At 34.2% G+C, this 15,903-nt stretch overlaps 1 protein-coding gene across 13 annotated transcripts in view; it reads left to right on the top strand.

Annotated features, from left to right (window-relative positions):
• The window catches only part of MCTP1 (multiple C2 and transmembrane domain containing 1), a 564,579-nt gene that overhangs the window by 314,980 nt on the left and 233,696 nt on the right, over positions 1–15,903 (top strand). For 9 of the 13 annotated variants that reach the window (XM_070792149.1, XM_070792145.1, XM_070792147.1 and 6 more), the window contains exons 5-6: positions 171–276; positions 8,775–8,813. In XM_070792149.1, the coding sequence (XP_070648250.1) occupies positions 171–276; positions 8,775–8,813 (145 nt within the window). The remainder of the gene's footprint in view (positions 1–170; positions 277–8,774; positions 8,814–15,903) is intronic. The other 4 variants (XM_070792146.1, XM_070792142.1, XM_070792144.1 and 1 more) reach the window with 1 other exon arrangement.

Raw genomic sequence — 15,903 nt, 5'->3', positions numbered from 1 at the left:
AAATCCAATTGCTTAGGGTTTTTTGATATTGAATTATATGAGTTCTTTACACATTTTGGGTATTAAACACTATTGGATGCTACCATTTGCAACTATCTTTTCACGTTCCGTAGATTGCCTTTTGCTACTGGTTTCCTGCATGCTCAATATCTTAACATTTTATATCATAGGCCCACGGATGTGACCTTAACACTGAAAGATCCCCATTATCCTGACCATGATCTTGGAATCATTTTGCTCTCAGTCATCCTTACCCCTAAAGAAGGAGAACATGTGGTAAGTTCCCGCAGAGTCTGGTTGTAGCTTTCTTGCTCCTGCTTGTTTGAATGTTGTTAGCCTTCTCTGAACACAGAGGTAATATTAAAGAGAAGCAGCGTAAGAAAGTCTGGCCTTTTCTTTGTTTCTATGAGTATCTTGTGTATCAGCAGTCTAGGTGTATCGCGTCTTTTGAATTCAAATTTCTTATTCTGTTCTCTAGGTCAGGACCTCTTCCTGTAAATAAGAGACATATTTGCATGTTTTATCATAATTTTATTTTCCAATTTCAGACATGTTATATTGTAGCGAACAGTGATATTCACTCAGGGATTATATTTACTGGTGAATTGAATATTTTGAATTCCACCTAGAGATATCCAGAGCCTACTGTTTTGATTGTACTGTCAAATGTACCATAACAAAGAAAATGAGGTGAAATTACAATAGAATTTCTGCTTTCTGGTATTTGTTTGATGAATGATAAGTGAGTACGTTTCATCTTCTTGGTGGGCTTCCAATATTGGCAGTCCCAATTTTCTAGCCTTGGCTGTCTGTACTTCCTTGCACACCATGCTACTATGAGAAACTGACAAGAGATACAGAAACTCCAGCACTGTTGAAGCGACGGTAAAAAAAAATATATATGCAGGTTTGACCTGCATCGATATGCTTGCCAGTACACTTTCTGCCTCAATTTACCAAAGATTATTTATTAGACTCAGGGTACTTTCATGTACTAAGAGCTATTCTCATTAATTCTGATTGCAACACATTTTAAGAGTAGACATATTTAATAATTTTTAGGCAAATTTAAACACTCTTTTTCAGCAATGTGTGTATTGCTGTCTTAAAATATTGCATGATTAAAGTTGGTATATGTTTTCTACTGGAAAGGTATTAATATTATTGGCATTTTCCCCTAGATTGTAAGTAAATATAGCGAGTTACAGTTTCAAATGGGGAAGCGTTTTAAACTCATTGAGAAACTCACCTTTTGCAATGGACTTTTCTCTATCCTTTTTAAAATTAAACAATGAGCATACCTATTCATATATAATATTTGTTAAGTATGATTTAAGTCTCTATACTTTATTCAGTGAGGAAGAAAATGTTCTTTTTGAACAAGTGCTATCTGATAAAGCTACATTGAGAACTTAGCAGGGTGAAAGAATGTATGTATGTTCATAGGCATAGTCTCTTTTGGGCAAATGAAAGGGTAGGTGATGTTTTTTCACAGAGAACATTTATAAATACAATTTTGAAAGTCACCAATTCAGAATATAATATTTCACCCAGTATAAACCAAGGAGTATATCCTATCTGGCTAGTCCATACACAGGAATAAAGTATAAATATTCATTTATTCTTTTATTCAAATTAATCTGGTATTCATCAGGAACCTGCTATGAGCTAAATCCTATGCTAGACCCTTGATCTTCCTTGCTGGCTCAGTGGTAAAGAATCTGCCTGCCAACGCAGGAGATGCAGGTTCGATCCCTGGGTTGGGAAAGATCTCCTGGAAAAGGAAATGGCAACCCACTCCAGTGTTCTTGCCTGGGAAATCCCACAGACAGAGAAGCCCGGCAGACTATAGCCCGTGGGGATGCTAAAGAATCAGGCACAACTTAGCAACTAAAACAGCAACAACACGCTAGACCTTTAGGATTCAGTAGAGCTGAAATGCAGTGGAGAGCTCAGAAATCAAACGATCCCAGAAGGAGATGTAAAATGACAGCTGTTTTAAGTGCCATGAAAGAGAAGTCACGTGCTGCTGTAGAGAAAACAGAGGTGAATTTGTTCTAGTCATGGGAACAGCATTCTCTAAAGAAGTCAAATGAGACACGAGATCTGAAGTGCGAATAGGAGTTGATAAAAGCAAAAAACAAAGAAAAAACAAAAACAGAGAAGGTATTTGAAGCAGAAGAGATAGCACAGGCAAAGGCTCTACAGCTAGGGAAACCAAGCTGCACTCCGAGAACTGAAAGAGTACTGGAGCTTAGAGAAGGGTGGAAGCAGACTGTGGGAGATCTTAGTGCATGATGACAGTCAAAGGGAGGCACCCAGACTGTGTTAGGACTGTTGGCCATGTTAAAGTTCGTGGTCTTTCCCCAAAGAGCAACGGGGAGCCATTGAAAAGTCTGTAAATGGGAAGCGGCATAATTGTATTTGCCTTTTGTTGTGTAGCTACACTGTAGAAAAGAGATGAAAGAGTAAGAATAGATGTTTGGAGACCAACTAGGAAGCTGTTTTAAAAATTCTGGTGGGAAATGATGGAGATTTGGATTAGAGTTGTCCGACGCAGAGATGGAAGGAAATGAAAAAGTTTATCTATCGGAGGTGAAATCAACAAAACTTGGTGACAGAATATTCTTGTTTGGTGATGTTTTGTTACTTTATGAAAGACAGCACTTCATAAATGAAAATAACCAAGTGCCTGAGATCTTAGGTGTCCCCAGAATATCCGAACTGGCAGTATTACTGAGGATCCAAATATATACAACTGTTTTAGTTATTCGGGTGACTTCATGATGAAAGGTCTGCTGATTTTCTACATTAAAAGAATATTTATTAAATATTTTAACATCAGACTGAGGGTTTAAGGGATCAAATTGGTATCAAGAGACTTTATGATGAAGTAGCTGAATTCTAAATTACTCAGAAATATAGCACAGGTACAGTAATTCCAGAAATCAGTTTTTCTTCAACAATTCTTGCAAAAATCCTTCCATCTCCATTGCTGCTCAAACATATTTAGGCACCATTTCTTTCTAACTAGGAAAAATCATTTTAGAATATGACAGTGCCTGGTTACTTATCATCAGTGGTTTATCAAACATGAATAGGAAAGGAAACAGGGTATACGAAACTGTTAACGTATCAGAAACCTGGTATTGTTAATTATCTTTTCTTCGTTTTCCTTTCTCCTTATTGTATCTGTCCAGCCACATTCTCCCTTAACATTTCAAGATTCTTCTTGAAATCTTCATGCCATTTTCTTGATTCAGATCTTTTTGGCTAACTTAGTTTTATGGAAGAAATCTTTTACTGCCAAGTATTTTTCCTTTGTTGCCTTACTTTATACCTCCAAATAGCACTAGATTGTTTCTGCTGCAGCAACTGAAAACCAATGTCTTTTCCCTTCCCATTTTGGATACTCTGTCCTCTGCACCAGAGAAGCAAGTGGCTTATCAGCACCCAGTGCCGCAGAAAAGGCACAGTGGGTGCAGCCTGTACCGGAGATGGCCTCTGGCTGGTAAAGCCCGTCTTGACCTCAGCAACACCCGAGAAGCAGAGAGAAGGGTGACCTGGAGGACCTGGTCCTCCTTGTGGTTGGACCAATAGCTGGGAGCTTGGAGTTGGTTATTGAGAAGCAGCTGGGTTAGGGGCAGGGGAGGAAGCATGAAAGGTCCCCTATAGGAAATCCTATCAGGATCTCCAATATCCTGGCTAGTCTGATTCCTAGACTGGGCTTGCGGCTTCTGTGCATATGCTTTACATGATGAAAATTTCTAACCAAGACACATGAATTAGGTGGGGAGCCACCTTTTGTTTATTTTGGTCTATATAGCAGTTCTAGAGCTGTTTATTAATTACTGTCTCTAAAATTGGTAAGCGACCCTAGTTGGGAGATTTTTGAACCTCTGAATAAATGTCATTTGTAGGCATCTATTGAATAAAACCACTTACTGGCCACCTATATGCATTATGCTAAGTTGTATAACTCCTTCTTTATTCTTCTTCTAAGTGTTCAGTGACCTCTGGCTATTTCTCTAACATGGAAATGGAAACTCCTGATGAAGGCTTTAATCTTCTCCAGCAAAGGAACATACATTCCCTCACTTGTAACCTTTGTCCCAGCAAAATATAGACTCCTGCACAGCTCACCTCCTCTCAAGTCCAAGCTTTCTCCAGCATGACTTTTCCTACCTAAAATACACTTCTACTTACTGTACTTCACCTTGACTCCATCCTATACCCTGTCCCTCCTGGTTTAAGAAATAATAATTTATAAGTATTTACAGATATTTAAAATTATTGTTTCTGCTTACCTTTCTTATGATGACTCCTCTTAGAACCTAGTCCAGCTTTCTGTACCTGGTTGATTTTCAGTGGGCTGTAGATAAATCTCAAGGAGGATTTGATGGAATGCCTCAAAGGTTCAAGGGAAAGTATTTTAAGTTTCCTTCTTCAATATTCAAATCCCTGAGGTTGTCACAAACAATACTGGAAATAATGATTTAATGTTCCTTTGGAACTCTTAAATTTTATATTGATGATAATCTGATTAAAATCAGTCTATACTGCTCGTCTCGAGATTTCTAACCATGACAATGAATTAGAAGCACATCACTGTATTTTCTTCATTTGGTAACGTGCCTAGTATTTATTGGCTAAATATATTTACCTGGAATACATTAGAAATTTCTTGGTTAAAAGCAACTCAATTATCCAGTGTACCTTCAAATTAAACTTTTAATATGCCTGAAATATATAATGTATTGCTGCAATGAAAATGACATGCTGAACTTTCACAAATTACCTAAGAATAAATCTTATTTAGAGAAATTCAAATGCATAATGCAGAAAACCAGAATCAGTTTACTAAATGCTTCATAATTCCATTTAATATTCAGAATGATGCATAGGGAAGGAATAGAGGATGATTTTGCTTTGACCTTCTCACAGCAAAATTATGAGTTCTGTTCTCTTTGATTATTAGCTCAGAAATGATCTATTTTAAGCTTTTGGAACTTAAGACTTAGTTCAAAAAGCACATGTTTATTCTTACGCCTGTGTTTATAAAACTTAACTAAATATTTTATATGGATTCACATGGAGAATGGATAGTATGAGTTGCAAGAGCCATTGACAAATAAATCCTAACCATCAGATAGGAAATAGAACATTAATGTTAAGAAATCCTATCAAAAGTGGGAAGGAATGAGTAACTGGAAACAGAGGACTTAGCATCACAAAGTTCTCAGAGTTCTAAATCAATTATCATGCCCGTGTTTAATACACTATTAATACTGACATTACGTTTCATGATCACATGGTTGCGATGAGTTCTCCTTGTATGAACAGGAGAAATTTCTCCCTGTGAGAACAGTTCTCCTTCTGGAACTCAGTAAAAAGGAAGAACAAGTTGAAAACCTTATCAGCCTACTGTATTTACTAAAGCCTGTCAAACATACAAGATCTAATTATAGCTAATTAAGAAATATACATGAGTCATAACAAAAGTATTTCATGGTTACTTATGTTAAAATCTTCTCCATTGAGTCATGATTCTTTTGTAAAAAATCTCAGTTGTGTACAGATACATATATGTATGTATGTGTGAACAGATACATATATGTATGTATGTGTGTATGTTCATGTGTATATATACACACACACACATATATATGTGTGTGTGTGTTTTAATTTTCAGTGCTGCGTGTGTGAGAAACCAAAACCTTCCTGGGGGCACGCTGATGACTTGCATGATGCAACTGTCATTTCTGCTTTGAATGCATGTCCTGTGTAGGCCCTGTAGTGTGCAGTGCATACATGTGAGTCCTATATGTGGTATTTTGGTCTGATTGTGTGTGTGAGTTCTTTCTGGCTCTTTTTCTAGCAGAGTTCAATCCACAACTTTCTTCATTGGCGAATTTGTGGAATAAAAGTGAGTTAATTTGTGTTACATACTCTCTTAGATAACCTAGACCTATGGATTGGCTAAAGCTAAAAAGTAGAAAATTTTAAGAAACATATGAATTAACCTTAGTTGATCTTTAGTGAATTTATTTTTCTTGGTAGTTTATTTTTGAAAATTTTTTGAATTCTTTCATAACCTAACATTTGGGGGAAATCTATCTATAAACATACAATACATGTGTTTTATAATATGTAGGTACCATAATATCTAGCCATTCTGTGATTTTTTATATCTATAATAGCCATGTAATTGCCTTAAAAAAATCACTGCAACAAAAGATAAAAACAAAACATGGATTGAGAATGTGAAACTTCTAAAAACCCAAAGATTCTGCAAATCTCAGAGAGTCATATTTTAATGTACTTACGCCTTTTATTGGGCTTCAAAGAGGTTGAGTTGCTAATAAAGGGTTTGAATTGTACTATGATATTAGATAATGACACTTTCAAAAACAAATTCGTATGTTTCTCAGCTGAAGATCAAAGAGCAAAAACTAAATCTTGTTTTTCTAGAATTTGCTTCATCTCCTATCTTTAACATTCCCCAATCTTTCTTCTCTAATATGTCCCACAGTTAGCGAAGGTAACAATGTTAATATTGATAGTATGTCTGTTAAATTCACTTTTTAAAAACCTTTTTTACTGTTTTCAGTTTTATTGAATCTACCTTCACCCAACCATCTAAAAAACAAAAGAGAATTGGGACTGAGATACCTAAACCCACTGGTTAGCAGGTTGGATTCGCTCAATAAGCAGAAATTTTGTTATAAAATCCAGGGCCATTTTGAGAGTCATTGGATTTATAATTGAACTCTAGAGATTGAATCAGAAAATAAGGAATTAGTCCCTGTAACTGCCCAATCTTTCTATTTACACTTGGGGAAATTACTGGCCTTTTGTTTGTATCAGAATCCCAATCTGAAAAATAATACCATGCAGCTTATTGGTAAAACTGATTTTGAGAGACAGTAAAATACCAAACCTGTAGTTAGCTTTACATATAAAAGGTTAATTGCATACAGCGGTTATGAGTCAGGGCGTGTGGCTTTGCCAGGAGCAGTGAATCTGTGTAACATCGAGTGTGGCCCTGAGGTTCAACTCTTCTCGTGTTCTTAGCCATTTTTTCATAGGACAGCATTTCTTACAAAATGGAACTTTGTAAGATTCTTAAAGACTAGCTGATGATGATAAATGGCCACGAGATAAGAGATTTTAGTTTTTGATTTACTTGTCTTAATTATTCTCACCTGATTTGACTCAAGAACTTGTCCCTAGGAATTAGCATTCTTTGTTCATTGAAACTCTTTCTGAGAAAGTTGAACATGTGCAGTATGACTCCTAACTGGGACAGTTTTGATAAACTTGGCATACCATGAAAGTATTTCATGCTCAGTTGACTTTAATGGTGAGGAGAATGTGGTGGTGGTGATGGCGATGATCATGGTGGTGATGACAATGACAATACTCATTTGTCATCAACCACAAACATCTGTTAAACACCCATCTCCACAGCCCAATGGTGGGTTTTGCTGCTTCAGAATAAGTTGGACATTAGTAATTAGAAAAAAATGTAATACTTTGCAGTTCATGACTCCATTTGAAAAAAATAGGGAACTAGTATAAACTTGGGAAATCTACTTCTCTTCCATATTTTGGTTAATATTTAACTCAGAGTGTATATAGAGAGAATATAATCCATAAAACCACTGTCTACGTAAAAGCGGGATATAGCCTTATCTTTGACAATTTTATGATTTTTTCTCATTTCCTATGCTAGAACTTCTACATAATTCCTTTGTCTTGGTTCAAGCCAAAGGTTGACTTCTAAATGACTTAATCTTATATTAAGATCTTTCCCTTTTTGTATTTTTGTAATTTGTGAGTGGTTTCTGAAATGGTCTTGCTTTACAGTGAATTTTGCTGAAGGAGATAGAGTTCTTAAAAGGCACCAGTGCTCTTCCTTGATACACAAATACAGCTAGCATTTCTATTAACTGTATTCTTTGCTCCAAATATTCCCTAGTCCCTACTGCATCTGCCTTAAAGGTAATAATAAAGCTGAGAGTAAGGTTAATACCTTAATACCCAGAAGTTAATACCTCCATGTTCATTGAGAATTTTTCCTTTTAAATGGAGAGGAAATTAAAAGTCATTGTATTTTTATGAGTTACTTTATGTGAGAGACCAATGATCTTGGGCACTCATCACGAACTTTCATGAAACTTAATGAAAACTTGAAGTCATAACACCTCTTACTATGACATGAAAAAACTTTACAGGATCTGAAATGGCTATTAGGAAGATCCACTAATAACCATCACAATATGCAGCACTTTTTCTCAGTTGAAAGCATTTGAAAACCCTGATGTAATTACAGACTAACTGGAAGCAGACACAAATCTAAGACGCCATCAATGCAACAGACTTTGAATGTGTTTAAGGAGGAAAATTATATACCCAGTAAAGTCATGATACATCCTCAGCCTCCACTAACAAAAGGAACAATTGCTAATTGGGAGACGCAATGCATTTTTTTCCTGTCAATAAGATATTTCAAATTTTCCATTCTATTTAAAATCTACTGTCCCATTTCTTTGTACAAAAGGATAAAGCAAATGAACTCTTACCAGAAAGACTGCTTGAATGTTAAAGGTGCTTCTTCTAGCTGTGTGTACCAGAAAAACAATTTTTGTCTTGTGTAATTGTTGCTGGAAACCGTTTGCTGTTTAAATGTTAAGCTCCCTCCAAAAAACAATTGGCTGCCCTGACCTGTGCTTGAGTGATAAGATAATGAAAATGCTTTATTTCATTTACAGACAATGCTAATGAGGAAGAGTTGGAAAAGATCAAGTAAGGTAATGCTTAGCATGTGATCTTTCAGCTTTTCTCGTTGAGAAGAACTATCAGCTGCTTTCCCAGGCTCTCTCATACCCCTTCAAACTACACCTCAGAATTTCATCACTTTTCACTTTTTTATTTTTTTCCCCATGAACTTTAAGCCAATCATGTGATGCTTTTTCAGTAAATAGAAATCACTCTGATCAATCACATCCAAACCATCCTCTTGCTAATCTTGGGTCACTTTTGAGCATCATTCTCAGCATCTGGTTTCTGTTCTGGGCACCACAGGGTCTAGAAAATGCCTTTGCTCCAGATCAGGTTTAAAATAATGGCACTAGGGTAGGGACAACTCCAGAGAGGAGGAATATCCATGTAATTTACTGTTTTCTTTCACTGAAAACCGAGTCTGAGGTTTTCTAAACTCAAAAATCCCTTTATTGCTACATCTTTGAAGTGCATAATGAGAACAGTTTTCTGTCATTGCTTCTCCTCTCACTTCAAGAAATAAATGGCAGGTGGGAACGAGAGGAGTTTATAGTTCTTGTAAGTTACCAAGCCCTGGCTCTTCCTATAACTTGTAAAATATAAAAGATCTATTCTAAGCTTCTAATCTGTTCAGTGGTGGTACCACGTACACAAATAAATGTCAAGATGAAACCGACTTTTGTATGACTACTCCTTGGAATAAATCTAAAGGATTTTATTTGTAAAGATCATTTTTGCTCAAATTTCTATTTTACAAAATTGGTACTCCTTTTGAATAGTGACTTATTTTTTTAGACCCTGGAACATAACAATCTTTTTTCTTCCATTCTGATTGAATCATGCTATTATTTAAATTTTTCTTTAATTTTGTCACTTTCATTATCGTGAATTAAGAAAATACTTATAGCAACATGATTATTTATGGTAGTGTCTTAATTTGCTTTAACCAGAATTTCTTACTGTAAAAACTTTCTTTCCGCTTATTGTAGAATTAGCAGCCAAAAGATAATTTGGATCATAAAAAGGTCAGGTCCACATTAAAAATCACCTTTATCATTTTAATAAAATTAAAAACATTTAATTTTAAAACATTAAAAACATTGCCAAATATTTCTCACCTAGTGTTCACTAGGTTTTCTCCTGGCCAAAATAAAATTTCAAAAATCTTAAGGAAATATTTGCACTGTTCATATTTGTATTACACTTTTTTCTTTGTAATTATACTTCAAAATTAGTATTATATTAAAGATATATATGTTTAAAAATTTATGTAACTTGACTTTCTTCATTGTGTGTCTACATTATACTATATCTGTGTAAAAACATTGTAATCCATTAATATATAGCAATATCTCTCTTCCAGTTGTAGTTAAGATATAATGCTAGAGCAAGATATTATATAGTTTTGAGTATTAACTAGAAGGAATAATCTATTTTATTGTAATATAAAAGAAGAAAGATTCTTCTTTAAATAGTTTATCTAATTAATATTTAAATTTAGTTTTAAAGATAAATTAAGCCAACATAAATCCATTTTTTTGATCCACAAAAAATAATAAACATCTATTCTTTACTATTTTCATATCTAAACTTCTTAGAGTTTTTAAGCATTAACAATCCAATTGTACATTCAAACTGGTATATTTTCTAGCTTGACACTGATGATACAGAACTCCCTGTATCTAACTGCACTCATTGGGGTACTTGGTAGATTATTTTTAGTGTATATAATAATATAGCTTTGGGGTTTTTAGCCTGAGGGATTTTCAGTTTTATAAAATTTCATGGGGACAGTGAATGCTGAGTAGAAGAAAATCATTTTTTTTCCTATGAGAACATACTGAATACCTGATAATTCATTCAAATTGTCACTGTCCCTTAAAATATGTGCCATATTCATCTTAGTGTTACAAGAGCAGAGTGTTAAATTGAAAATCCAGGGAAAGTTTGAAATTTCAGTTACCACCTCGTCCGCTCTCCTTAACACACAAGGAGACTGCTTCCCCCAGTTCTTTCCTCCGGGGATTGAAGGAGCAAGGATGGTGCTCAAGTAAATAGTCCTTCCTGAGAAACGAAGGGACAAATGACTGTGCTGTGTAGTTATGAGTTACCGTGTTGTGCAAATGCATCCCTTTTCTAATGATTTCTGTGTTTTCCCTGTAAAGATTCCTGTGTAAGTAAAGATTTTTCCTCTTTTATTTTTGGAAAGAGGATGTAATTTATTTGGATGACTCTTGAATACAGGTATTTTTACATATGATATAACTGTACTCAAAGTCAAAGGTGAATTTTTCATAGAAACAGGTCATTTTCTTCTTTGGAATCTTGGTTTATGGGACTGAGATCTGCTTTTTTATAGACAGGCTTCAGTCTGTTTTTAAGCCCCCTTGGTGCCTGGCGTGCTGCGATTCATGGGGTCGCAAAGAGTTGGACACGACTGAGTGACTGATCTGATCTGATCTGATCTGGTGAAGATAAGATCTGAGAATTATACACTTTGTGGCAAAGACTTACATATAGTCAGATAATGTTGTTAGATAATTTCTCCAATATGGAGTTCTCCTTTGCTTATTTTCTTTTTATTTTCAGAAATGATATAAGCATGGAAGCGGGGTGAGGAAGAGCTAAAATGGCATTGTTATTTTTTTTTAATATGCACATCTCCTCAGTGTATACATTCATCAGCTCATAGAATTTCTCATTACTTAAATACCTGCTCATTTTCATTGTCTTGCCAATGGCAGATTCTTTCAGTAGAAATCTCATTATTTGTGAAACTCACATAATGTGGGGCTGTATTTACTATTGAAAGCAAGAGAGGTGAAGAGCCAACTTGATAGAGAATTTGTAATTATAGTTCAGGACAGATTTAGATATTATTTGGAATATATGTGTTACCATCTAATAATGAATAGGGAAAAACTATGCCTAAACTTACCTCTGGAAAGGAAGTGTGTTAAAATATGTGTTATATTTGAACTGTATGTTAACCAGTAAACAATTATGAATTCCATAGTATTTCCTTTTCTGAGGATAGTAGCATCCTGTAATACACTCCTTCTGGTTTTTCCACAAGACATACTTTCCACTGTGCACATTTCTAATTCTTCCCACACTAAGCTTTTGTAGGAAAATATTATTTTAAGAAGAAAGGGATCGATAACTCCCTAAACTTGGACAATTGGATAATTATCCTGGCCAAAGTTTTCTATGTAGGTGGCAAGATGCATTTTGGCAGAGAAATGGTGATGGTTTGAGTTATTGTAATGTTTTATTCTTTAGAAGAAGCTTATCATTGATAATTTATTCTAAGGCTAAATTATTCAACAAGAAAGCTTCATGAGCGCAGAAGAGAAGGTGTATATGAATTTTGTGAATTCATTTTGTGGGGTCAAACAAAAAAAAATAGAAAATCAATAATGAAATAATTGCCTCTGTCAGATGGCAAGCAGAAATGATTTTATACCACATTGTGTGTCTGCGTGTGTTTTAACATGGAAGAATGAGTTTATCAGTGACAGTAATAATGAACTTATGCTTTCAATAAATCACTTTAATTCTATGAGAAATAACCATTGTGATATAAAGATGTACACATTGCAATTTCTGTTCTCAACAATAACAGTTTAAAATTGTTTTAAGAAGAGTTCATCCTTTGAATAATATGACTATGTGATGACGTCTCATTAGCATATCTTCTGTTACTTGATAGCTTATTTTTTAGTAATATCTTTTTTATAAAGATTTTATTTTAATCACTTAGCATAATTTTAATGAACTATAAAACACTTTATTCACTGGTTGAATGAGGCAATTTATAATAAGACTTTTGGCAAGGATATTGTTAATTTAAACTAGAGAACACTTTCAACTCTAAGTCTGCAGGGCGTAGTTAAACCTGACACCTTGGATGACACATTAAAAATGCATCAGTGAAAACCTCTAAGTGCTTTAATTTAAGAAATGGTAGAGAAACAGATTAACACATTTTTAAGTATCTCACACAGTCAGTCAGACATGGTGGGGAAAAAAGTCATTATTTAACAATTACCATGTCCTTTTCATAAAGACCTCATATCCTGATAATAAATAGAGGGTGATCTTTAAAAAGTTGCAAAAATGAAAATTTTAATGATTTTTTACTTTCTCAGCTGTGAATGACCAAAATGGCTTTTCTTTGGTGTCTCATTTCTAATGATTATGTATATGTCTTTGAAAAAATTAAATGCTGACATGTATTTGAAGTAAATATAAAATTCTTTTAAAAATTCTTACTCTTCTACTATCTGTACTTCCAAATTTTTCTTATTTGGAAGTTCTATAAAGTCAACCTTATAATTAAGACTTCCAAGAGTCTGCAATACAACAATAAACAAAGGGTGAATTTCATGAACATTTGTATTATAAAGGACTGTATTTTTATCTGAATTAATTATACTCCTAAAATTCATAATAAGTTTATTTAAAATAGAGATATCATAATGCCAGCAAATATTGGATTATCGCCTCAAAATACATGGAGCTGTAATTAAATTTTATATTGAGATGACTTTTTTTTTCTTGCTGTTTCTGGCATTGTTTTCACAGAGGTATAATATATCATACATTTTTATGTATTGTAATTCATAACTACAGGGATTTGCTGTAACAAGAGCATTACATTTATTTGACCCCTCATGTTGTATTTTTAAAATGTTGGGAGTTCTTTGGGGAGAATCTGGATGAGCTGGCACAAAGTGAAATGCCAAAATGTAATCTTAAGGAGAAAGTGGATTCCATGACGCCTTGTGCTAGCTCTAAGATGTGTGATTGTGGGAACATAGGTTGGCTTTCACATTGCTAACGTGTGCTACCAAGTGAGCTCTCTGGACCCTTTCTGGACTGATCAAAGAGAGGGAACTGACATAGCTTGACTCCAGGATGATGAAGGTTCATTCACAGATTACATGGCCTTTTAATTCAAAGATTCATATGTATGTACATATAATGTATCTAACATGTATATGTTAGATACAGATATATGTGTGTATGTGTGTGTGTATGTGTTTATAGAGTGTGCCTGGGAGGAGATTTATTGGTTTTAAAGCCCCCAAAATGTCTACAGTGAAAGTAAATCATAATTTTTTAAGGACTGGTTGACAAGCCCTGGTTGACAATGCATGTATTTATATATATATATATATATATATATATATATATATATATATGTATATGTTAGATATACACACACACACACACACACACAACACACATGTATGAGAAAGACTCCAGGTAAAATTTCTAAAAAGAATAAAAGACAAAGCAGGGCCGGGCTTCCGCTATAGAGTAGGTCCTCTGGGGAGCTGACATTGCCTCTTTCCCTTCAACAATATTTAAAAGGACAATGGGCATTGCAGAGGGATTATATTTATGTTTAATGAGTACAAATGATATGAACATCTATTTGAGGAACCAAGAAAACAAGAAAATAGTGTTTCAGTGTTCGCTTCTACTTCCTTCACATTCCTGTGTTCACTGACATGTCGATAGGCTTAGTCAACTTGATGGAGGCATCTGAGAATCGCAGCTTTGGTCACTAGACTCCAGTGTGACTAGGAAAGCCTATGAAAATTGTTTACTTATGCACTTACTCATTTTTCACCTCTGAAATGCCCAAGGAAGTGGGCAAGGAGGTAAGAGGAAATTATGCACCTATAAAAACATGCTGTGTAATAATAATACTACCTGACTTGACTTTTACATCAGAATCTCATACTTCAAAACTTCCAATCTACTGTGAATGTTTTGAGTATCATAGAATTACTGTATTAAAATAACATGCAATGTGTTTAAAGGCCTCTACAATTTAAGGCCAATAAAAGATATCACTTTTAATGAGTTCAGTGGCTATTCTTGCTTGTCTGATGGCAAAGTCATTAAATCTTTCTATGATTTATTTTATATAGAAATAGAAATATTATATTTATATATACTTGTATACATATAAATATTTTCTATTAAACATTTAATATATATAAATAGTTTCATACTTTAATATGAAAGAAACATCATCATATTCATTTGTTGGGGAAAAATTGAGCATCCAGTTTTATTTCTCTGAGAAAAAGAATCCATCTTCTAGATTGTTTAAATTAAAATCACATTAACTTTTAGGTTAATAGTAGAATTTTTTATCTTGGAGGAGAAACTTTCTTAGTATGCATTGAGTTTTTTGGAGGCAAAAAAAAGTAGATTTAAAAAAGATGGATCTTGCTTCCTTAATAAATTCAAAAACTCAACAGACATAGTTCAACAGTTCATCATTCAGAATAACTTCAATAATTTTCCTTTTATTTGCTTGACACCTATGGTTTTTATTCTGTTTCCTTTTGTTGTTATTTTATAATTTTAGCATTTTTAAAGTAGCACTTTCCTTCACTTACCAAACTCTTGTCTTGGCAGAGACTGAAGTGTAACTAAATATCTATAATTAAGACTTAAGACAAGTCTTCTCTGGAATTCATAACGAGTTTATTCCGCTTTTCTTGCCTCCCACAATAAAATCACCACTTTCTGTTTATTATCGTAAAACAGGTGTATCATTATTATTGTTTTTTGTCATTGTTATTATTAGAAATTCTAGTGAAAAAAAAGTCTTGGCTAATCTACTGTGAATTTTATATTCATCAGAGCTACAAGTGGCATAAGGGTCCACAGGAAAATTAACTTGTTTTATTTGAAATAAAGACCTAAATTTACATGAGAATGTAGGTTGTAAAATCAAATATAAATTTTAGTTGGTTAATAATGACAGAAGTAATTAAATATGACATAAAAAGCACAGCCCGAGGACTTCAGTGGATCCAAATGTGATGAGTATTTTGTTTCTCAAATTTTAACAGAGAAACCTAAGTTCTCAACCATAAAAATCCCTCCCTACCCCCACCAACTCATCAATCTCATTTTGTTCTTTGCATACTAATCACATAATTAGGTCATTGTCCCTGATGTTCATCTGGGGAAGAACAGAGAGTAGGAATTGGTACAGTTTCAGTATTAGGTCACCTTAGACCACTTAGGCTTCCCTCATAGCTCAGTTGGTAAAAAATCTGCCTGCAGTGCAGGAGATGCCAGTTCGAT

The sequence above is a fragment of the Bos indicus genome, chromosome 7 (genome assembly GCF_029378745.1).
Source record: "Bos indicus isolate NIAB-ARS_2022 breed Sahiwal x Tharparkar chromosome 7, NIAB-ARS_B.indTharparkar_mat_pri_1.0, whole genome shotgun sequence".
NCBI classification, from domain to species: domain Eukaryota; kingdom Metazoa; phylum Chordata; class Mammalia; order Artiodactyla; family Bovidae; genus Bos; species Bos indicus.
Note: the sequence above shows the minus strand (reverse complement) of the source record. Positions and strands in the feature narration are given on the sequence as shown.